A 25716-nucleotide genomic window follows, 5' to 3' on the forward strand; every position below is an offset into this window, starting at 1 on the left:
CTTTCGATTCCCACGTGGCTTCCTCAGTACCAGGGTTCCATCATAGGATTTTCACTAGAAGAATAGTTTTCTTCCTTAGCATCTGAACATCACATTCTAAGATCTGGACAGGTTCCTCTTTGAATGCTAAGTTCGGCCGCAATTTAATCTTGTCGACAGTAACAATATGTGACGGATCCAACCGATACCGTCTCAGCATCGAGACATGAAACACATCGTCAATCTAATTCAGCTTCAACGATAATTCTAACTGGTATGCAACAAGTCCGACACACTTTAAGATACGATAAGGCCTATTGAACCTCGGGTTTAATTTGCCATTATGTCCGAAACAGAGGACCTTTTTCCACAGTAATACTCTCAAGAAGACTTAATCACCAACAGAAAACTCGATGTCTTTTCTTTTTAAATTAATATAGGACTTTTACTGATCAGATGTGGCTTTCAAACGGTCCCGAATTACTCTCACAGTGTTCTCAGTTTTAGAAACCAGCTTATGACCCCATATCTGACGTTCATTTAATTCTATTTAACATAGCGAAGTACAACACTTACGACCATATAAGGCCTCGTAGGGTGCCATCTGAATACTAAACTGAAAGCTGTTATTATATGCAAACTCCGCCAACGGTAGGTAGTCCTCCCAACTACCCCAGAAATCTATCACACAATCTCGAAACATATCCTCCAAGATCTGAATAACTCGCTCCGACTATCCATCGGTCTAAGGGTGATACGCAATACTGAATTTAAGTCAGGTGCCTAAGGCCTCATGGAGTTTCTTCTAGAATCGAGATGTAAATCGTGGATCCCTGTCAAAGATGATTGAGATCGAAATTTCGTGTAATCTCACAATTTAGGTGATATATAGTTTAACTAACTTCTGTTAGGAGTAATCTGTCCGAATGGGTATGAAGTGGGCTGATTTGGTCAATCGATCCACCATGACCCAAACCGTTAGTAGGGATTAGAGGCAACCCACTAACAAAATCAATCGTTATCTTCTCCCACTTCCACTAAGGAATTTTAACTGGTTGAACTAACCCGGATGGCAGCTAATGTTCCGCCTTAACCTTTTGGCATGTCAGACAGTGGGACACAAAAGCGACTACCTCTCATTTCAGTTCGGGCCACCAGTAGAATTCTCGAAGATCCTGATACATTTTGTTCCCAGTAAAATGCATAGCATATGGACTACTATGCGCCTCCTGAAGGATCGAACGCCTCGACTCTTTGTCGTTAGGTACACAAATCTGACCTTTAAAGCACAACACGTTATCGCTATTCAAGCCAAAATCGAAAGTCTCATTCGAATCAACATGCTGCAGACGCTGAACTAAGGACTCATCGCTCAAATGTTTTGCTCTAATCTACTCTACCAAATCGATATTACCTGTAATTTAGCCAACAGCCCTCCATCCTCGACCAAACTCAGACGAGCTAACATTGCTCTCAGATCAGTCACCTCTCTACGGCTAAGGGCGTTAGCTACCACATTAGCCTTACCTGGATAGTACTCTATCGTGCAATCGTAACATTTAAGTAACTCAACCCATCGACGCTATCGAAGATTTAATTCTTTTTGGGTTAGCAAATATTTAAGACTCTTGTGATTGGTATAAATAATACACGTTTCACAATATAGATAGTGTCTACAGATTTTTAGAGCAAATACAACCACAGCTAGCTCAAGATCATGCGTAGGGTAATTACCCTTGTGTGTCTTAAGCTATTGCGATGCATAAGCGACCACTTTACCATCTTGCATAAGCACACACCCAAACCTAACATGTAAAGAATCACTGTACACCATAAACTTTCGGGCTGATATTCGGTTGAACTAAGTCAAAAGCTTGTGTCAAAACGGACTTGAGTTTATCGAAACTAAACTGTTGTGCCTCAGACCACACGAATGGAGTATTCTTATGCAGCAATTTCGTCAGAGGTGACGCAATTAGAGAAAATCTTTCGACAAACCTTCGGTAGTAACCGGCTAATCCCAGAAGCTACGAAGTTCAGATATATTTTTTGGTCTTTCCACTCAACAATAGCTTCTATCTTCTTAGGATCAACTAGGATCCCTTCCACCATCACTACACGACCCAAAAAAGTGACTTCTTGCAACCAAAACTTGCACTTATTAAACTTGGCATACAACTATTTTTCTTGGAGTATCTGAAGTACAATACGAAGATGATCATCATGCTCAGCTTCAATTTTAGATTAGATCAGGATATCATTGATAAAAACCATTACGAATGGATTCAAGTACGATTGGAACACCAGATTCATTAAATTCATAAATGCCATCGGGGCATTCATTAAACTGAAAGGCATTACCAGAAACTTGTAATATCCGTAATGAGTCCTAAAGGCAGTTTTGTAAACATCAGTCTCTTTGACCTTGAGCTGATGGTAATAAGAGAATAAATCGATTTTGGAGAAAACGGATGCTCCTCGAAACTGGTTGAACAAGTCGTTAATCCTCGGTAGCGGGTACTTATTTGTTAACTTGTTTAACAGCTACTAATCTATGCACATCCTCTTTGACCCATCTTTCTTCTTAACAAACAACACCGGCACCCCCCATGAAGACACACTCGGCCGAATAAATCATCTATTAAAGAGTTTCTGAAGCCGTTCTTTTAACTTGGTCAGCTTTTTTTGGACACTAGAGTAATACTTGATAACAAATCAATTCCAAACTCCACCTCTCTATCTAGAGGTACTCCAGTCAATTCCTCAAGAAAGATGTCTGAAAACTCCCTCATTGTGCGGATATCTCCCACTAAAAGTTTCGCGAGAACATAATCGGATACGTAAACAAGGTATACCTTGCACCCCTTTTGAACTAACTTGTCTGCTACAAGAGCGAAGATTAAATTAGAGAGGTAATTTCGACACTCACCAACCATGACCACCTCGTCATTCTCATTCGACCTCAAAGTAACTCTCTTGGTTGCACAATCTAGACTGACCCGATACTCAATGAGCCAATCCATTCCCAAAATTAGATCAAACTTATTAAAGGGTAATTCCATTAGATCAACTAAGAATACCATACCCTAGAGCTCTAGGGGTACCCATCTGTATACTGTATCAACTCAAATTGACTGACCCAAAAGACTAATCATAGAAAACTCTTTAGCAGTATTCTCAGCGGTTAAACCTAGATTTACAGAAACATCACTAGCTATATATGAATGAGTAGAGCCAATATTAATGAGAGCATAATACGGAACAGAATGAATAAAGAAGGTACCTACTATGACATCAGCATCATCGCTCTCCTCGCAGTGTCTCGCTTCATAAATTAATACTGACTGACGAGCCTCAGCCTGACCTGCACCTCTACACAGTATTCTCTGTCCTCTCCTAGATCCATTACCACCGATACCAGTACCCAACCTCTGAATGGTTATTGAACCTCTCTCGGAAGCCAAACAGAATTTGGCCCCGGAGTCTATACCGCAGTTAGCACTGAATCTGGTCGTCGAGGGCAATCCCTAACTCGATGCTCCATTGACCCGCAAAGGAGGCATGCTCTTAACTTCCTCCTGCACTTGCCCGGATGACGCTTCCCATAACGACTACACAGCTGAATCTCAGTCGCAACAGTTAGTGTCTCAACTCTCAGAGGTCTGTCAAACCTCATCCGCTTCTTAGGGCATTGACCCGAACTAGATGAGCCTAAATCCCTCTTAATCTTATTATGATCCTTCTCATGATCACGTCACTCGCACTCAGTACACTTCACTTCTTCCAATACATTTGCTTTGTCAAATAAGACCGCAAAAACCCGCTCCTTCTAAGGAGCTACCAGAACTTGCGGATCATATCTCAATCCCTCCTCAAATCGCACACACTTGTCGTAGTCGGACGCTACCAAAGTCCATATATACGTACTCAGTTGCAGAAACTCGACTTCATATTTAGCCACAGATCGGTCACCCTGAACTAGGCTCATAAACTTACGTTGGTAGCTTCAACATAACTCCCCCCACATACTTACCCTAGAAGGCGTTCTTGAAATAATCCCCATTAACATGTTCAGGATGAGTACCTTGTTCAACTGTCAACCACCACCAATAGGCTTCATCCTAGAGTAGAGACACAGCACCCTCAATATCTAAGTGGGAGTACAGTCGAGATCAGTTATTATACGCTCAGTAGCCTCGAGCCAATATTCAACAACAGTAGAAGCGACTCCTATGACACTCTTTAATAATTTAGCCTCATTCTACCGCAGTCGTTTAGTGATCAACCCTCGACCTCTCGATCTCGAATGCGTCTCTGTAACCCTCTCTAATGCTCGAATCATGGCCTGAGACAGTCTGTCATCCCTAGCCATTAGAGTATGGGACTCCGTTTCAGTAGTAGGTGAACCAACCGTCTCGCTGGTCTCTAGATTGGTCATACTACCCATAGAGGATGACTCTACTCGAGCTCCTCCTCAAAATCCTTAACGCTCCGGCATACCACGTCCATGACTACCACGCAAACTCATTATGGTAATCTAGCTAGAATATCAGAATACACAGATCAATTCACACATCCAGCAGGATGATTTCACCAATTCATATCAAAACATTTTACCCATAACAGTTTAAGTATTATAATCTTTATAACAGAACGGAAATACTTATAGGGTCAGTGTCGGAAGCTCGGCCATTCACTAAAATGTCAGTGTTTCTATATTAGTTCAGATACTAAATTATCACTAAGCTACTTTTCTCATACATTATGAGCCCAAACACAATTCGAGTGTTGACATGTTGATGCAGAACACAAATACCCAAATCATGTATTCAGTCATTCTAATTCATTTCACAATCAAATAAGATAGTTTAACATCAGAATAAGCATTATAGTGAACTTATTATAACTAAGTTGTTCACCAATCAATCTCAGAGTACCAAACAGTTCTAATATAATCAATTTCAATCATTTTTACTTCGAAAAGGCTAGTATAAGTGTTAAGTAACATTTTCAGCCTTAAAAATATATTTTGGGCCCTAATAACATACCACATGGCCAGGTCACATGCCCATGTACCTTGCCCGTGTGGTTCCAAAGCATAAACAGTGAGTTACACGATATGGACACACGCCTGCATCCCTACCCGTGTGACTCACACGGGCTGGGTACACGTCTGTGTAGCTTTGTACCCTAAACAGTAAGTTACATAGCTTGGGCACACGCTCGTGTCCCTGGTCGTATTGTCTTGTACCACAAATAGTGAGTTACACAGCTTAGGCACACGCTTGTGTCCCTAGCCGTATGGTCTTGTACCACAACTAGTGAGTTACACGGCCTAGGCACACGCACGTGTGCCTAGATGTATGAACTTTGCACTAATATGGCCACACACAGCCTAGACACATAATGGTGTGCCTTGCCTATGTGGTCCTAAATCGAATGAACAGTGAGTTATATGACCAACCACACGACCTGGGCACACGCCCTTATGCCTGGCCGTGTAGCATCGATAACCACCATTTTTGGTGACCTGAAACTTGCAAAATTAAGGTTTCCGGTACGCACCTGATTTTGCTTTGACGGAGAAACAACACGGAGACTACCCGAAACCTAATTAATCACTCAACAATCAATTACACCATCGATTTCAATATTTTATCAAAATCAACCTACCGCCAAGATTATGTCGAAAGTTTTGATGTAATCCCAACTTAATTCACATACTCACATCACACGAAATAGAGGGAATCAGACTAACACAGTAGAATAACGTTTCTTACAATATCCTCACCTAAAAAGGTAACTAGTTGAATGATTAAACAGAACGTTCAAGCAACTGAGCAAAATCTTGTTTCAATAGAATATAGTTAACACCACGAAACTCACAAAACGAGAGAAAAATAACGATGAAACTTGCTTAATACTAGCACAATCGACCTTACAAGTAACAAAGAACTTCCAATTAACACAGAATTGAATACCATAAAAGGAAAAATAAAAGAACAGAAAGAGAACCGAAAAAGAAAATAACTTTTGAAAAACAAAAAAGATGGTACGATAGGATTTCTTCAGACTATTTTAAGTTAACCACCATCCCACTTTCTGGCATTTGCAAAAAAATATTTCCTAACGCATACGATAGGATTCAAACTTGGAAGCAAACAGAATATAGACAGATGCTTAACCAGTGAACCAGCAAGCTCATTTTTAATACTGATTTATCCAGAATTGGACTTAACTATGAAACACATAGATGAAGGTTGTTTTAAAAACAATAATAAAACTTTCAACGATGCCACTCAAACTCCAAACCTTAAACACAGAAGCAAAGCATAGAACCACAAATACGAAAATTTAATTACTACAATTTCTCACAATTAAATTCTTAAAAATTTGGGGCGTTACAAATTGAGTCCTTTTGAATTTCAAAAGATTTTTTATTTTGACCTTATAATTAGTACTTAAAATAAGATAAATTATTTTGGCCCCCAAGTTATTTCATTGTTTCTTTTAATTTGATTTATTTTATATAATCTATAAATTTTTATGATAAATTTAGTAACACTTTTAGTTTAATTTGATAAATTAATATAAAGTAGTGTTTAAATATTTATTTGCTAAAATAATCACATAATTTCAATATCTAATCATAAAATAGTATCTAAATATTAATTAGGTAAAAAATAAACTTAAATAATTATAATATTTCATACAAATTGAGTATTTAACTTAATTTGTTTTTTTCTAAATGTTAATTTTGGTGATCAAGATTATCTAAAATTTAAAAATACATTGTTTTATGGGCCAAGCTTACTTTCAACATGTCTATTTTATATAAATACTTCGCCTCCCTCATTATCAATATTTCTGGCTTCGCCCCTAGTTGTAGGTTTGGAACCTCAAACTTCCACTTACACTCTCCTTTTCTCATTTTGGAAATTGTGGCCCTCTTCTCCCAATTTGATCTTTTCTTTGTTTTAAAGGTCTTGACATCTCTGTTGTATGCACTTTCTGCAACTCTTACCCTGGGACAATTGAACATGTACTTCGAGATTGTTCATTCACTTATCATCTCTAGAGCCTTTTTTCCTTATCCCCCTTCAACTATAGGTATGTTCTCCTTTCCTTTAATGGATTGGCTCAATGCTAATTTGACATTTAAATCCTCCTTTCCCCATCATCTCATTCATTAGCCAACCATGTTTGCTTTCTTCCTTAATGGGTTTTGGATTGCTAGAAATGCAATCATCTTTGACAAACCCATAAGTGAAAATGATATTCGATCTAAATTTATCACTCTTGCTATAGAGTACTTTGTTATTTTACATAAACCAAATTTCGAGTATATTCTACCTCACTTCACGTCAAATGGAACCTTCCTTTAAATGGATGGTTTAAAGTTAATTATGATGGTTCCTCATTAGGAAATCCTGAAACTGTTGGTTTGGAGCCATTATTCGTGATCATAATAGTAATTGGATTGTTGATTTTCATTGTTATCCGAGCATGACTACTAATATTATGGCTTACCTTTGGGCTCTTAGTGATGGTCTTGTGCTTGCTCACAATGTAACAGCCCAATTTCAGTAATGTCAAAAATGGTGGTTTTGAGACCACAACTCTGACAAGTGAGTTGTTATTTTGATATATATTTAATGTTTATAGGGTTAGTTTAAGGTATTATTAAATTTTTGTCAAGAAATTTTGAAGATTAAATGGTTAATTAAGTAAAAAGGACCAAATTGTGAAAGACACAAAAGTTGGTCTTTAATAGGTAAATGGATTAAATGGCTTTTGAAATGCAAATTAAAGGACTTAGATGGTATTTATACCATATGAAAGTTAATAGACAATTATGGGTTTATTTTTGTCATTTTGTAAACTAATAAACTAAGGATAAATTAAATTAGTAATTAATAAACAAATCTTAAACTAAATTAAGCAAATAGTGTCATCTTCCTAAAATTCTTCTCTTTCACCGAAATTGAAGAAATAAAACACCATTTTTATGGCTTTAAGGTTCGGCCAACATAGGAGTATTTCATGGTAAGATTTTGTGACTCGTTTTTAGTAATTTTTATATTTTTGAGCTCGTTTCAACTTAATCTACCTAGCCCAGGGGTTAATTTGCAAAGTTGTTAAATGTTGAGGAACCTGCAAAGTTGATAGATTATTAATTTTTATTGTTAAATTAACATGATTTGTTAAGTGAATTTAGGATTTAGCGATTAAATAGCTTAAATGGTAAATTCTATGAATTTTGAGTGAAATGAGTAAAAATGTGGATTGATATAAGTATAGGGAAGAATCAGATAACATGTTTTGGGTTAGGAAAATGGTGAATTTTCAAGTTATGGGCTTAAGGACTAAGTTATATAAAAGTTAAACTATTAGGGGTAATTTTGTAATTTTAGATTAATATGAATTATAGGTTGAATTGAATACTTGAGATTAATTGAAGTACTTAGTTGAATTAAATTAGTTAATTGAAGTACTTAGTTGAATTAAATTATCTTAGATCAGGATAAACAACAATCGGACTTAAATTGAGGAAAGGCAAAAGCTTTGGATTAATCTCCAACTCTACTTTTGTGACTATGGTTATCGAGGTAAGTTCGTATGAACTATAATCTTATTAATGATAGTTGATTGATTATATACTATATTATGTTGGTTATAAATTGACTTGAATATATAAATAGATTGACGTTTTGAGTAATTGATGGATAAATAATATCGTTTGAACCTTAAGAATTCTTAAGATACGAATGACATGTCATTAGGGATTTCATGTTTCAAGTGTTGGTCTTAAATGTCCTACTGATGGTTGAGGTCCTGCATTTGTTGCAGATTCTCCACAGCTCGTGTGAGCAGCATCGTGTAGCTAACATTCTGACCTACAACTCGTGTGAGTACTATTGAAAAGGAAAGGTTACGGTTATATGGAAAGGCACACTATGTGTGAGCATTCCCAAGTATCCAATGTAATTCTAGATGGTTCAATGGGTAAGCAAAGGTTAATGGCAATGTATGTATACAATTGTATAATGGTACATAATCTTATGAAAAGGTTAATGTAATAAATGGTGTGTACATGTAAATCTACTTATGATATGGTTGAACTTATATATATCATGTATGAACTTACTAACTTGTAAATTTGGTGGTGCTTATATAGGATTTTACTAAGCTTATGAACATGGTAATGTTGTTATGTATAATTTACAAATTGAGCTTAAGAATGGTAAGTTATGTTTGAGTTTATACGAGCTTACTAAGGACTAGTTGTTTACGTAGTTATTTTCCTTTGTTTCATATATTATCAGAAGCTCGACCGATTGGAAGCTTCTCAGAGATTTATCACACTATCCAGCAATCACTTTGGTAGTTTTTGAGTTATTTTGGCTAAGGTTATAAATGGCATGCATAGGACCTTTTTATAATGAATGTCTTTGAGTATGTTAATGAAAATTTTGGTATGAGTATGTCTTTTATGTATTCACTTTGTTTGTGTGGACTTATAATGTTTTAGCAAATTTTATACCCTTAGGTATTTTGTAATATATGGTGTGGGTGGTTGTTTATATATTAAAGCCATATGATTATGGTCATTTTAGTATGTTTTAATGAAAGGTGAATGGTTTGACAATTGATGTCATTAGGTAGCTTATTTGACTATGTTTTTGTGTTTGAGGTATGGTATTATAGCCTTTTTTTGATTGAAGTTGTTTTTGTACAAATGTGGTGCTTTTGAATGGCATATTAGTTAGGTGAAATAGGTTGATTGAATTTGTAACAACCCGATTCTAGGCCTAGTCGGAACAGTGGTTTCGGGACCACAAATCTGACAAGGGAAAATATGATTATTATTATATTTTTATGGTCTACAATTTCACAGAAAATTTTCGTAAAAATTTCGTTCAAAAATTTCGACGTTTGGGCACTTAATTTAGTCAAAAGGACTAAATTGTAAAAAGTGCAAAAGTTGAGTTCTACATCTTAGAGGTGTCTAATTGTTATGAAATTTTAAATTGGAGGTCTTTATATGGTAATTAGACCATTAGTTAGTTGATGGACAAAAATGGGCATAGAATTAGTGAAATAGATTTTTTTTTAAAGTAAGGGCATTTTAGTCATTTGGTTATTAAATAGAATTAAATGGGAAAAAGATGGAAAAATATGCTCATCTTCTTCATGGTGAACGAAATCAGCAAGGGGGAAGCCATATTTAGGGTTTTTAAGCTTTCAAGCTCCATAGTAAGTGATTCCAAGCCCCGTTTTTAATGTTCTTTACGTTTTTGGAGTCTCTGTAACTTGGTTTAGCTTATTCCACCATTAATTCGTGTTAGGGTTTATATTTGGAAAAATACCCATAGGTGAAATGTGTTTATTTTGATGTTTAATGGTAGAATATGAAGCTAAAAATTATGTTAAACAATTTTTGCTAAGCGATTTTAAACGAAAACTGGTAAATTGACATAATCGGTAAAAATACCTAATGTTCAAAAGTGTGTGTTAGAGTGAGAATTTGATGTTGTCATAGAAGGGAAAAATGTTCAGCATGTCATAAAACATAAGAATAAGAGATGAATTTTAATTTTCGAGCTTAGGGACAAAAGTGTAAATATGTAAAAGTTTGGGGGTAAAATTGTAATTTTCCAAAAAGTTGGGTGGAGGACTATTTTATTAAATGTGAACATTTAATGAGTTAAATTTGCTATTATAGATCAAGAAAGACGAGAAGACTACCTCAAATGGGAAAAAAAGAAGATAGTGGAGTAAATTACAAAATTACGATATTTTGCACCAAGGTAAGTAAACATGTGATTTAATGCATTATTTTGACATCATTCAATATATGTTGGGATTTAATAGAACATAGAATAAATATTCGGCAAGATTCTAAAAATGTGGTTAAGTTGGGAAAGGTGGTAAAATGTTGAAAATATGGGTTCCGGTTGAACACTCGGAATAAGCCGAAGTATTTTAAATGTGAAGGGGGTTGCTAAGTGCTGATTCCCCCAACGGGTTGCTAAGTGCTGATTCCCCGACTCATTGGTGGTTGCTAAGTGCTGATTCCACCGTATCTTGAATATAAAGGGGGTTGCTAAGTGCTGATTCCCCCAAGGGGTTGCTATGTGATGATTCCCCGAATCATTGGTGGTTGCTAAGTGCTGATTCCACCATATCTTTGAATGTGAAAGGGGTTGCTAAGTGCTGATTCCCCGAATCACTGGTGGTTGCTAAGTGCTGAATCCACCGATAATGGTTAATATTCCGAGTGTCCAACGAGTAAACTGGGAAGGTGAATATTTATATGTGGTGGACAAGCTTATAGGAGGAATATTGGGTTTGATACTTAATCGACCATGTATAAGGTGGGATGAAATATCAAAAATACAACAGGAACAATTTAATTACAAAACTGTTTTGAACAACAGCAGTTGGGCAACTTTGAAAATTCACCATAAATGGTGGAAAATGAATTAGAGGTTGAATAATATATGTAATTCAAGCTGAATGAGTCTATTTTCATACGAAAGAAACATAGCAAGCAAAAGAGTTGTATATTTGGGGATATTTGAATTTATTTGAGACAGGGTTGGATTGATTCGAAATCCCCTGTTCCAACTTTGGAAAATCACTAAAAATTGTAAAAAAATAATTATGGCCTGAAATTTATATGCCTGGATTCTTTAATGAGTCTATTTTTAATATAAACAAACAAAAACATTTTTCGAATTTTTTACAGGGAGTTAATTAAAGTTTAATAAAGGGATGTCAGAACCGTCAGGCAGTGAAACATGAGAATCTTTAAAGAATAAACTGTACTAATTGGATAAATAAAAAATTCTGAAAATTTTATGGTGGAAAGGTATATGAGTCTAGTTTCGGGAAAAATTTACGGAATCCAATTTGGAGCCCTGTAGCTGCAGATAAAAATAAATTGGTGACTGTGACTCAGAAAAACAGCTTGCTGGAAATTGAACAGTTGATGAAATTTAAGTGTGATTAAAATTATGTTACTATGTAATCATGTGAGGAAATTATTTATTTGTCATATGTTTACTTACTAAGCTATATGCTTACTCGTTTTTATTTTCCCTTGATTATAGTGACATCAATCAGCTCGGAACTTGAACGACGTCAGATAATCATCCACACTATCATCAATTTTTTGGGTGTTTTGCAACTAATACTTTGGAAACATGGCATGTATAGATGACTTTATGTATTGCGGTTTAAATATGTATATATATATAGTATGGTTCGGTTTAAAATGTTGGTGTTTGTTAATGGATAAATTGTGTTTGAACATACAACTGTATTTGGTTGGAATATTGAATATGTTTGGGATTGTGTTCGAAAATTTGCAGGGGGTTTTATGTAAAAATAAGCAGAAATGCTGCCGAAAATTAAAAAAAAAATAGTAATATCTCATACTCAGTTCCGTTAAGGAATACGGGTAAGGGGTGTTACAAAATTGGTATGTTTATGTGTATTTGAAAGATGTTTTGGTCTATTGAATGTATGCATAAATGGAGTAGGTGATTGGGTAAATTTTGGTCTTAAAATGGCTTGTTTAGGGTCAAATTATGGAGCATACTGCCTGGGACACGAGTTGTCACACAGCCTGGCTACGCGGTCGTGTGTCACTTATTATTTCAATTCAATGAGTTACACAGTCTAGCACACGGCCTGCGACACGGCTGTGTGTCACAAGTTAGAAAGTTACACGGTCTGGCACACGGCCTGCGATTTGGCCGTGTGACCTAAATCAAGGAGTTACACGATTTAATACATGAGCTGGGGCACGGTCGTGTGTCCCTTTGTTCAAACACCACACGGTTTGGGCTATGTCACACAGCTTGGCCACACGGCCATGTAACCCCTATTTTCAAAGTTTTCAACTTTTTCCCAAATTTTTTAAATTGTTTCAAATTAGTCTCGAATTGTTTTCGAACTATTTTTAAGGCCTTGAAGGCTCGTTTAAGGACCAAAAGTATATGTTTGCTAAGTTTATAATGAGTTTTATGTAATTATCATTAAATGAAATTATTGTTCAGATTGTACGGTAATGCTCTGTAACCCTAATTTGATGATGGAGACGGGTTAGGGGTGTTTCACATAAAATGCATATTAACAATGTTATTATCAAACTTGATGCCATAGTTGTTATTGATCTCATAATCCATCATTCAAATGATAATGTTTTTCTAGATCTCTTATTCATGGTTGCAAGACTCTGTTAAGCATATTCCTAAGTAGTCAGCTTCAACATACCTACAAGGAGGGTACTTGTTGCACTAATGCTTTGGCTAATGCTAGAATTCATGTTAATCTTAACCTTTTTGTCTCATGTTAATACCTCTAATGACTTTTATGTTGTGTATTTTGAAATCCCAGACTTTATGCGTACTCTTGTGAATGCCAACTTAGTTGGCACACCTTTATATCATACTCTTTATAACTAAATAAAACTCTCCTTTTATAACAAAAAAGAAAAGGACAGAAAGTGGATAAAAAAAGAAAGAAAGGAAAAACGAAAAGGAGCGGAGAGGGTTGAGGAAATAGCTGACTGAATGTTGGTAGGCTTTTATCTAGCATGATAATCCATTATTAGAAAGGAGGGCATTCAGGAGAGAGGGGAGGAGATGAAAGAAAAAGAGAATAAAAACGGGATGAAGAGGGAGAAAAGATGAGGAAGAGCTTAGCCATCTACTATCTAGTTGTCCTAAAGCAAAACTGCCACTTGTTTGTCTTATCTAATTGGGCTATGGTTGATTATAGACTTGTCTAATGACTAGGCCACTTAAAGGAAGAGGAAAAAAAACACTTTTTGTAATATTTGGAAAAACGAGTTTAGGGGGGGGGAGAGAGAGAGTATGTCCATTTAGAAAATGGTTTGAACTTGGATTTCAATATTCAATGCCCAAGCACAACCCATTTTCTAACTTTATAATATAATATATTAACTTTATTTTATTGTTATATACTACGTAATAAGAATTAAATATATAATACTATAATGAATATATTAAAAAATGTTAAGTTGTATTTTATTAAAAAATTCTATTAAAATAAAAAATATTAAATTACTAACTAAAGAAATATATTTTTAAAAGAAAAGTAAAAAAGAATAGGTCTAAACAAGCTTGAATTAGCTATTTATAAATATAAGTAAGTTTGGACAAAATTTTAAGTTCATATTTCGGACCGAGTCAAACTTGTCCAAATATTTATGATATTATTAACATGCATAAATTTGACTTGACTTAACCCAAGAGCACCTCTAATTGAGCACAACCTCTCCTCCTTTCTTTTACTATTTTTTTATAGTTTAAAATCTAAAAAAAATCATAATATTTTTTTAGCAAAAAAATTAGAATTTCTTTTTTTGAATTCCTATATAATTTTTTTAAAAAAATTTCAATATACATTAAACTTTTAATATTATGCTTTTAAATCTATAATATTTTATAACTTTACAATATGTTTGGGTAAATAATTATAAAATATGTTTGAATCTATATGTTTACTGCAATATGGTTATTAAGAGGTTGAGTACTGCTTTATCTCGTAGAAGAAGGATTTGTACTAGGGTCAATGTAAAAATTTTAAATTTGTTTTTCAGGTCCGGACTCGGCTTAACTAAACAAATAGGCCTAAAATTTTATTTAAGTTCAACCCAGATAAAAAATACTAAATCTGGACCCGTATTAAATTTTTTAGATTTTTTATATAAAAATAAATTTAAAAAATATAATACATCAAATACTCTAAACACATTAAAATAAATATTTCTCAACAAATTGAAAATATATTTAAAAAAAATTCTTTATATTTAAATAACACTAACATAGTTATAACTTAGCAAACAAATGTTTCTAAAATAATTGAAAAATTAAAAATAAAATAAGAGTTATACAATATCTAAATAATAGTAGTAAAATAGTAATAATATAATAGTGAAACAGTAGCAAAATAACAACATAACAGCAAAAAAATAACAACATAAAATCAGTAAACAGCAGCAAAAAAATAATTAAATTCGAGTAAGGTCCAAACTAAAAAAAATCTTGTCTGAGGCTCAGCCCATTTAAAACGCGAATCTTATTTTTTTCGAAGTTTATTTTTTGGGTTTATGTTATTACCTAAACTCTTTGTGTTTTGAATGGACTTTGTAATTCGACTCATGATCAAGTCTACTTTATAATAAACGCTATATATGATTGGAAAGATGGTTTGATAGGGTACTAAAATTAAATGAAAAATCATTTAAAAACAAATTAAATATTCAAACATTAAATATATATTTTATATATAATTGGTTTGAACTAAATTAACAAATACTTTGATAATTTTCAGAAAATTCCTGTAACGAGAGAATTAGTCACTGTTGCTAGCGGTTAATATCTTTGATTTCAATTAAAAAAATTATCAAAATACTTTTTTGAATATGATTTAGTGCAAGTTGCACAAGTAGTTTAAAATTTGAAGACATTATTACTATTTAAGATGTAAATATATTTTTTAAATTGAAACATTTAATATACTTTATTATTTTCTATTTTTTTTAAAAATGAACTAAATTAAAAAATGTGCAACAAACTAAATAGTTAGAAGTTTTAAATTTAAATCAAATTTGAAATATATGATCTACATGAATATACCATAAAATATAATGATTGTATCATTAAAATATTAATCATATAAATAGTTACGGAAGTGTGTAAAATTGCTTTAATTTTTACATTGTGTAAGTAGATCATTCCCCTTAATATTAATAAATTTTCATTTTGTTATAACATAATATTTAAAATATGAATTAAGATTAAAAAATAAATTATAAATATGAATATAAATAGGGTGAGGAATTAATACCTTTTTTTATTCCACAAATAACTTTAAAAATTGACATGTCTCTCTTTCCTTTAAATATTTTATTATACCATTATAAAACACTTGTCAATCTCTTGGTACTGTTAGTGGAGTCTAAAAACTCCATTGGCAGTGAACTAAATGATTTCTCATAACTTATTATTGAAGTTATTAAATTCCACAAGTAAAGTCAAGAGGTTGATAAATACCTTTTAAAAGTATAATAAAATATTTTAAAAAATTAAATATTTTAATATTGCTTGTAGAATAAATAAATAAAACAGTACACCAAACAATCACCTGTTTAATCAAAATATAAGAAATAGGTATAATTTTGAATTAGTTGAAAATAATTTAAATAATAATTAGAAAACTATTTTTTAAAAGATGTGTTGTAAAATTTATTCAAAGTGTAAAACACAAATTATTCCTTCAATGCTTTGCAAAAAAAAAAAAATTTCCTTCAAAAAAAGATAATTATTAAAAAATATAGTTAGATATATGTCTATATTAATAAAAGATTATCTATTAACAAAATTACTTTACTTTAATTGTCATAAAGTAAAACATTAATCTCATATTTATATTTTTAAGATTATGCAAATGAGTTCTTTTTAAAAAAATATATAAGATAATTCAAGTTTTGGTCTTTGTTGTCGCTGTGGTTACTCAGTTTGCTCTCTCAATGGAGTTTGTTATTGCCATCGTTGGCTCTATTGTCGCTAAAGCTGTAGAGTATACGATCTCTCCTATCAAAAACCATGTCAAATACCTTTCCAATCATCAGCAATATGTTGAGACCCTCAAGGACCGAGCTGAGAGGCTGAAAGATGCAAGGGTCAGAGTGCAGCATTCTGTTGATGCAGCTAAACGAAACGGTGAGGAGATCGAAGGTGAAGTTGACAAATGGCTGTCTGCAGTCGACAACAAGATCCTTGAACAAGTAGAGAAAGTGATGCAAGATGAAGAAAAAGCAAAGAAAAAGTGTTCCATTGGTTTGTGTCCTAATTTCAGGACTCGTTACAAGCTTAGCCTGAGAGCTGAAGAGGAGGCAAAGGCTGTTGCCGAGTTACTTGAACATGGCAAGTTTGAAAGGGTTTCCTATCGTGCAGCTCCGCAAGGTATCGTGGTTGCACCAGTTAAAGGTTATGAGGAATTCGAGTCAAGAACGTCGATTTTGAACGGAATAATGGAGGCACTAAAAGATGATAGCGTCAGCGTTGTTGGGGTGCATGGTACGGGTGGGATTGGAAAAACAACGCTGGTCAAAGAAATCGCTAGAAAGTTCAAGGACAAGTTGTTTGATTCGGTTGTCATAGCAACCGTAACTCAAGTCATCGATGTTGAGAAGATTCAGAACCAAATTGCAGACTTCTTGGGCTTGAAATTTGAGGAACAGAGTATGGTTGGAAAGGCAATTCGACTACGAGAAAGATTGAAGAAAGAGAAGAGTATTCTGGTTGTCTTGGATGACATTTGGGAAAAAGGTTGATATTGAGGAAGTAGGGATTCCTTTGGGAGATGAACACAAGCGCTGCAAATTACTATTAACTTCTAGAGAGCTCAATGTTTTATCAAATGAGATGGATGCTCAGAAAAATTTTCCCGTTGGGTTTTTAAAGGAAAAGGAAGCCTGGGACCTGTTCAAGAAGATGGCTGGCAACTGTGATGAACGTTGCGATTTGAAGCCTATAGCTATGAAGGTGCAGGACTGCCGATAGCCATTGCGACAGTTGCAGGGGCTTTGAGAAACAAAAGATTGTTTGAATGGAAGAATGCTTTACGAGAACTGGGGAGGCCTTCGTCAAGCAACTTCACGGGGATAACTGCGGCATATTCAGCTATAGAGTGGAGTTTTAATTATTTAGAAAGCAAGGAAGTTAAGCTGACTTTCTTGCTTTGCAGTGTAATAGGCCATAATGGTCTCGTTGAGGACTTGGTAAGATATACTCTAGGTTTGGGTTTATTTGATGGTGTCCACACTATGGAAGAAGCTAGAAATAAAGTATTGACGGTTGTGGCTAATCTCAAAGCGTCTGCCTTGTTGCTTGATGGTTATAATGATAAGCGCTTTGATATCCATGATGTTGTTTGGGATGCTGCTATTGCTATTGCATTGAAGGACTACCGTATGCTTGTTTTGAGAGATCATGCTCCAAAGGAGTGGTCCGATAAGGAGAAAATGATTTTAAAATTTCTAATTTCGAATTAATCTATCTAGATCAAAAACCAACTCTAGTTATAGCTTGACCCATCACAAAAATATAAAAGATAATTTGAGAACATATGAGGCAACTTGTAGGTATGGTGTATATGTAATTGGATAATTACCCTCTCCCTAAAAAATTATGTCGCAGCGTACTCAATTATATATCTAGGGGTTTTTTTTCCCTTTTTGATGTGGGATTAATGACTTTAATCATGTGTCCTTAAATGACTCAGAGTTCGGAATCACGAGTGATAAAAGGCTCTGGTGTTTAACAATCAACTAGACTCAACCAGAGCTCGGTAATCAGCTGGACGAACAGAGTAAGCGATATCAAACATTAAGCGCATAATTTCAGATTCTTTGGACTCCAGCCGAGCTAAAGCTAACATAAGCGAAAGCTATCATATCAAACGGCTCGATGCATTTGCCGAAGTATAATTTGGAAAATGTTTTGGACTGTTTTGAGGAGCTTGGGTGATGTTGGCCATTCATAACAAATATAAATTTCCCATGGTTTAAGTGCATTTGTCCTTTTGTTTCTATAGCATGCGATCTAGGGAGAGGTCGTGTTGATACATTGAATCAGTGGATGTGAAGATGGAAGGGAATGAATTCTAAGAAAACACACCAAAGTTATTGATTTGATGAAAAAATAAAAAAATGTTGTATAATTATATTAAAAATAACCCGACTCGAAATCTGACCTAGGATCCGACCCTATATAATAGAATTCTACAAACATCCCATAAAAAAAGAAGAATCTTCTTCTTTATGGCTAGACAAGAATTCTCTCTTCTCCATCTCCACATCCGTTGATCTAATGAATCAACAATCAGCAGTATTTTAGACTGTATATTTGATTTATAATGTATTAATTAGTTCAAATGATTAATATAATTTGAAAGCATATTTTTAAATCTAAAAAGTAGAATGGCTAAATTCTTGAAAATAAAAATAGAGTAACTAAGTTTTAAAGGTACGAAATAAGACCTTCAAGTATATTTTAACCTTCAATTTTTTACTTTATAATTTGATACAAATAAATAACCAATCCAATGTGAAACATAAATGGATTATACTAATTATTGTAATAATTAAATTTTTTTTAATGTCGTTTGTGAAATTAAATAACAACGTTAAAAGGCTAATCCTTTTCACAACATGCCTATATCCTCATTTAATAAATGATTTTAATTTTGGGTAAACTACAAAAATAGTCACATTTGTTTGTCTCAGATTACATTTTAGTCACTTATGTTTGAAATGTTACGTTTTAGTCACTTATGTTATCGTTTTGTTACAAAGTGATCACTCTATTGTTAAGCTCCGTTACCTCCCTAACGGCGGTCCTACGTGGCAGTCCAAATGAGTTTTAATTGTCAACTTGGATGTCCTATGTGACAGTCCAAATTGAATTTTATTTAAGTAAAAACCTATTTTCATCCCAACAACTAGACATCCAAGTTGGCATTTAAAACCCATTTGGACTGCCACGTAGGACTTCCATTAGGGAGGTAACGGATTTTAACAGTAGTGTGACCGCTTCGTAACAAAACGATAACATAAGTGACTAAAATGTAACATTTTAAACATAAGTGACTAAAATGTAATTTGAGGTAAACAAAAGTGACTATTTTTGTGGTTTACCCTTTAATTTTTATATAATTCTTCATTCAACTTAATGTAGTTCAAAGTTGATTATAGAGGTGAAACTAGGAATTTTTTTTTGGATCAGGGTTAAATTGTACGATAGTAAAAATATAATTTTATCATTTTAATAGTCTATATTTTTATAATTTTTAAAGGATTAACCAAAATTTTATTATTTGGGGGTTAAAATATAATTTACTATTATTAGTTTAAAAAATTTTAAAGGATTAACCAATGTTTGACAGATTTAGAACTAACAAATTGTCCATTGCTAAAAACATTCATCACTAAATGTGTATCCGAAGATGAACCTGAAATTGGCCAACATGTACAAGCGAGTAACTTGGAGGTTCATAACTCATCTCTCCTCAATGAAAAGGTCATTTCTTTAAGGGTTCTCCTTTTAATTTATGTTGCTTCGATTGATCTTATTCATTTGAAGTTCTTTCTTTTCCATGCATATTTCAGTTATTAACCTAATGAAATGATTTAGCAAGTTGTTTTCCCTAGTTTGGAGAAGTTGTGGATTCAGAATTGTGATTCGTTAGAACAAATTATTGAGCTGCAAGGAGTCATTGCTGATGAGTCACAGTCAACATCAGCTGCTCAATCGATTATGGCTGAAACAGAGACGACCAAGTTTGTATTTCCCAAACTAATAAACCTCGGATTGGATAAGGTGCCGAGATTGAAAAGTTTCTACTCTAGGATGCATACCACCCAGTGGCCTTCATTGAAACAAATGGACATTATTGAATGCCCCAAAGTACAGATATTTACTCCACAATGTCTTGAGTGTCAGGTTGGAATCTCAAACCAACAACCCTTGTTTTGCGTCAACGAGATGAGCTCACTAACAGTTTCATACTCCATGTTCATTAGTTGAGATTACTTATAAAATGCCTTTTGAAATAACTAATATTCTCACCTTCCTTTTAAATTTATGAGAAAGAAAATGGAAATTATATTCATTTTGTAGTGTAGTTCTTACTAACTGAAAACTCTTTGATCAATGTTTAATATATTCGTCGCCATCCAGGACACTTTCCCTGTACTAGAAGAACTAATACTGAAGACGAATGATATGGTGAAGGGGATATGTGATGGACAACTCTCATTGCAGTGTTTCCAAAACCTTAAGCATCTTAACCTCCAGTTCTTTACTGAGACATCCACTACTCTTCCGTATTCCTTCATTCGGTCTCTACGAATGCTTAATAAGCTTGTTATAGACAATGCTTTCATTTGTCAAATAGTACAATCTGAAGGACTCAGCGACCAGGAGAGGCATACATCAGCATTCTATCAGCTAAAGGAATTAAGTTTGTGTCAACTTCCAGAGTTGATGTTAAAGACTTTTGAACCATCTTTGTTGTCTTTCAAAAATCTAACAACACTGGAAGTTTCAAGATGCCATGGGTTCATCAATTTAATCGCATGCTCAACTGTTGGAACATTGGCAGCAGCAAAAATTAAGCAAGCTTACACAACAAAATTTGCAAAACTGAAGCAAGAAGAATCGAAGCAAAAAGAAACAAAGCAAAGCAAAGCAGTGAACAAAGTTGAATATTCAACAGAATTGTAACTGAACATCATTATTTTTCATTTAAAATTTGAAATATAAAAGTGTTACAATTTGGTTTAATTTGACAATTACCTAATAATCTAACTACCTCCACTAATGCTTAACTAATACAAGCTTAAGTCACATACAAAATAAATTGACATATCAGCTTTTACATCATCAATCTAATCACTAGCTTAATCCTACTTGCTTTGTAAGCTAGTTAGAAGAGAACTAAACTAAATAACATTAAAACAAAACAACAAAAACTGGTTGCTTCATTCGGTCCAAAAACCAAGCTTGCGCACCAAGCAAAATGAGCTGAGCTCGATAGCTGCTGCTGGTCTCGACAGTAGCTCGCTGCTGGCTTTATGTTGCACTGCAGTCCAGCTCTCAACACTCCTCCTTGGACTGTATGCAACACATTCCAATTGCACCTCTCAATGATTCAAATCGAGCAGCCCCTAAGGGCTTGGTCAGTATATCAGCCAATTGTGACCCTGAGCTGCAATGCACAAGGCTGACTTCCTTTGCTTGTTCAGCCTCTCGAACAAAATGCAGTTTAATTTTAAAATGCTTGGTTTTACCATGAAACACAGGGTTCTTGGCTATGGCAACTGCTGATTGGTTATCCACCCAAATTTCAGTTGCATCAGCTTGTGTTTCATTTAGATCCTGAAGCAGCTTCCTAAGCCAAATGGCCTGATTGACTGCTGCTGATGCAGCAATGTATTCATCTTCAGCTGTGGACTGAGCAACTGTTTGTTGCTTCTTTGAACTCCAGCAAAACATGCCCGATCCAAGTGTGAAGAAGTATCTAGAGGTACTCTTCATGTCATCGAGGGATCCTGCCCAGTCACTATCAGAGTAGCCTTCTAGTTTCAGTTTCTTCCCATTTTCAAACATCACACCAAGGCTAGCTGTGCCTTTGATGTATCTAAGAACCCTTTTTGCAGCCTTCAAATGTGTCTCATTACAGCAATGCATGAACCTCGATAGCAGACTAACACCAAACATGATGTCTGGCCTGGTTGTTGTTAGATACAACAGACAACCTACTAGGCTTCGATAGTGTCTCTCATCAACCCTTTGCTGATCACCACTGCTGGTCAACTTTTCTCCATGAGCCACAGGTGTACTGACTACTTTACAGTTATGCATGCAAAATTTGCCTAGAATCTTCAAAGCAAATGTGTGTTGGCTGATGAAGATACCTCGATCAGACTGGTGAACTTCCATGCCAAGGAAGTAAGTCATGATCCCCAAATCTGTCATCTCAAACACTTGCTGCATTTGAACCTTGAACTCATTAATGAGCTCAACTTGGCTCCCTGTCACTAACAAGTCATCTACATACAAGGAGACAATCAGCAAGGTTTCAAATTCTGACCTCTTAACATATAGAGTAGGTTCACTAAGGCTCTTTACAAATCCAATCTTGGTCAGGTAAGCATCAACTCTGTCATACCAGGCCCTTGGTGCCTGTTTCAGGCCATAGAGGGCCTTTCTCAACTTGTACACTTTATCTTCATGTTCAGCAACTTCAAAACCTTCAGGTTGCTCGATGAAGATCTCCTCCTTAAGAAAGCCATTTAGAAATGCTGACTTTACATCCAATTGATGAACCCTCCACTGCTTCTAAGCTGCTAAAGCAAGCAGTAGCTTGATTGTGTCCAGTCTTGCCACTGGAGCAAAAGTCTCCAAGAAGTCCACACCATACTGCTGACTGTAACCTTTCACTACAAGCCTGGCCTTGTGCTTGTTCAGTGAGCCATCAGCATTGTACTTGGTCCGATACACCCATTTAACCCTAATAACCTTCTTATGTTCTGGTCTGCTCACCAATTCCCATGTTTCATTCTTATTGATCATTTCCAGCTCAGCTTCCATAGCTTTCATCCAACTTCTGTCCTTGGCAGCCTCTTCAAAGTCTGAGGGCTCAATCACAGCAACATTACACCTCTGATAGACATCAGCCAAAGTCCTGGTGCCCCTCACTGGTGCATTATCAATAGCATCATCACTTGGTCCTTCTTCTGCAGGTTCAGCAACCAAGTCTAACTGGTCCATTTCAGACATGTCAGCTTCAACACCATTCCAATTCCACACATTTTCCTCATCAAACTTTACATCACCGCTGACTAAGACCTTCTTTGCTGTAGGATCATACACTCTATAACCTTTCTTGTTGCTGCTATAGCCAACAAAGATTCCTGGAGTGGCCCTGCTCTCGAGCTTGCTTCTCTTTTCCACTGGTATAAGTGCAAAACATACACAACCAAACACTTTCAAGTGTGTTACCACAGGTTTGACTCCATGCCAAGCCTCAAAAAGAGTCTTATCCTTAACTGCTCGAGTTGGCAGTCTGTTGAGCAGATACACTGAGGTGTTGACTGCCTCAGCCCAAAACTGGCTTGGAAGCTTGCCTTGAAACAAGAGGCACCTGGCCATGTTCAGCACAGTCCTATTCTTTCTCTCACAGACTCCATTCTGTTGAGGAGTATAGACTGTTGTAAGCTGATGGTGAATCCCAGCACTGTCACAAAGCTTCTGGAATCTCTCAGACATATATTCAGAGCCATTATCAGTCCTCAAGGCTTTAATTTTGCAGCCTGACTGATTTTCAGCATATGCCTTGAATTTACAGAAGGCCTCAAACACATCTGACTTCTGCTTCAAGAAGTAGACCCAGCACAACCTTGTCAAATCATCTATAAACAGGACAAAGTACCTGTTCTCATTGATTGAAGGTGTTCTCATAGGACCACAAACATCAGAGTGCACCAATTCGAGCTTATTTTGAGCTCTCCAAGCATTGTCAGCAGGAAAAGGCAGTCTAGCCTGCTTACCAAGCTGACAAACCTCAAAAAGATTCCCACTAACCTCAATTTTTGAAATGTCTTCAACTAAATTCAGCCTATGTAGCAGATCAAGAGATCTGAAATTGGCATGGCCTAGTCTCCTATGCCACAAGTCAGTGCTGTCAGCAAGGCTGGTGTATGCCTTTCTTTCTACTTGGCTAACATCCAGCATGAAGCATCTATCAGTCATAGAGACTAAGATTAACTCCAGACCGTTCATGTCTTGAACAGTACAGCAACCATCCTTAAAAAATAATGTATAGCCCTTTTCAACTAATTGGCCTACACTAAGCAAATTCTGGTCTAAATCAGGTACAAAAAGCACGTCTGAGATCAGCTTGTTACCTGAACCAGTGCTAACCAGTACACTGCCCTTACCCTTAGCCTCAATCAGCTTACCATCTCCAATTCCAATCCTCGAGTGAAAGCTTCTGTCTAGGCCCTTGAACAACTTCTCATCTGCTACCATATGGTGTGAGCAGCCACTATCTAGTAGCCAATCATTCCTGGCCTTTGTTGTGCCAAAAAAATAGGTTGCTGAGAACACATGCTCCACTTGAGCTTGCATGTCCTCAGCTGGTCTAGGTTGTTGCAGAATAGCCTCCCTTGGTTTGCCCTTGCACACCTTTTCCACATGGCCAAACTGCTTGCACTTTCTGCATTGTATGTCTGGCCTAAACCAACAATACTTTTCTGAATGTGTTGTCTTCTTGCAGTGAACACATGGTGGGAACACCCTTTTTGCTTCATCTCTTCCTGACTTGACCCTTCTATTGTGCCAAGGCTTTTTACCTTTTGCATTCACACTCGAGCCTTCACTGGCTTTAGCCTGTAAAACAGCTTCAGAATTCTCTTCCTGTCTATTTGCCCTCCTTTGCTCAAGTGCATACAGGGAGTTTATCAGCTCAGACAAAGAAATGGCTGATAAGTCCCCCGAGTCCTCAAGTGAAGAGATTTTTGACTTGAATTTCTCAGGGAGAGTTGTGATGACCTTTTCAACAACTCTGCTCTCTGTGAAGTCCACTCCCAGGAGCCTTATGCTGTTGACAATGGCCATTATCCTGTCTGAGTACTACTTGATGGTCTCAGACTCTTTCATCCTCAAGTTCTCAAAGTCTCTCCTGAGGTTGATCACCTACTGTTGCCTTGTTTTGTCAGTCCCCATGAACTCCTCCTTCCGCTTGTCCCAGGCCTGCTTAGGTGAGTCACAGGCCATGATGCGAGTGAATATCACATCAGACACTCCATTCTGCAGACAGGCCATAGCCTTGTGCTTCTTGGCTCGCTCCTCAGCATGCTACCTCATCTGTGCAATGGTGGGATTGGCTCTCAATGGAGGTGGTTCAGCATTATTCTCGATCACACTCCAAAGATCATGTGCCTGGAGGTAAGTCTTCATTTTAACTATCCAAATGTGATAGTTCTCTCCAGTGAACACTGGTGAAGGTGGTGGAGTGAAACTCATCCTGCTAAACTGAGTTTAAGTGCTTCGACCCTTTTAGTCTTAGGCTTTGCTGTTGGTTTTGATTTAAACACAACAGAATGCAAAGGCCCCTCAAAGATTCTGGCTC

The 25716-nt window shown here is 35.6% G+C and overlaps 1 protein-coding gene and 1 pseudogene across 1 annotated transcript in view; both read left to right on the forward strand.

The window, feature by feature from the left end:
- Positions 1-16378: 16378 nt before the first annotated feature.
- On the forward strand, positions 16379-18073 carry LOC121222125 (probable disease resistance protein At4g27220; annotated as a pseudogene).
- Positions 18074-20054: 1981 nt separating this feature from the next.
- Positions 20055-25716, forward strand: part of LOC121222584 (disease resistance protein SUMM2-like) — a 66575-nt gene continuing 60913 nt past the window's right edge. Inside the window, exons 1-2 of the mRNA XM_041103623.1 lie at positions 20055-20099; positions 20217-20564. Of these exons, the coding sequence (XP_040959557.1) occupies positions 20337-20564 (228 nt within the window). The 5' untranslated portion in view covers positions 20055-20099; positions 20217-20336. The remainder of the gene's footprint in view (positions 20100-20216; positions 20565-25716) is intronic.

Source organism: Gossypium hirsutum, chromosome D10 (genome assembly GCF_007990345.1).
Source record: "Gossypium hirsutum isolate 1008001.06 chromosome D10, Gossypium_hirsutum_v2.1, whole genome shotgun sequence".
NCBI classification, from domain to species: domain Eukaryota; kingdom Viridiplantae; phylum Streptophyta; class Magnoliopsida; order Malvales; family Malvaceae; genus Gossypium; species Gossypium hirsutum.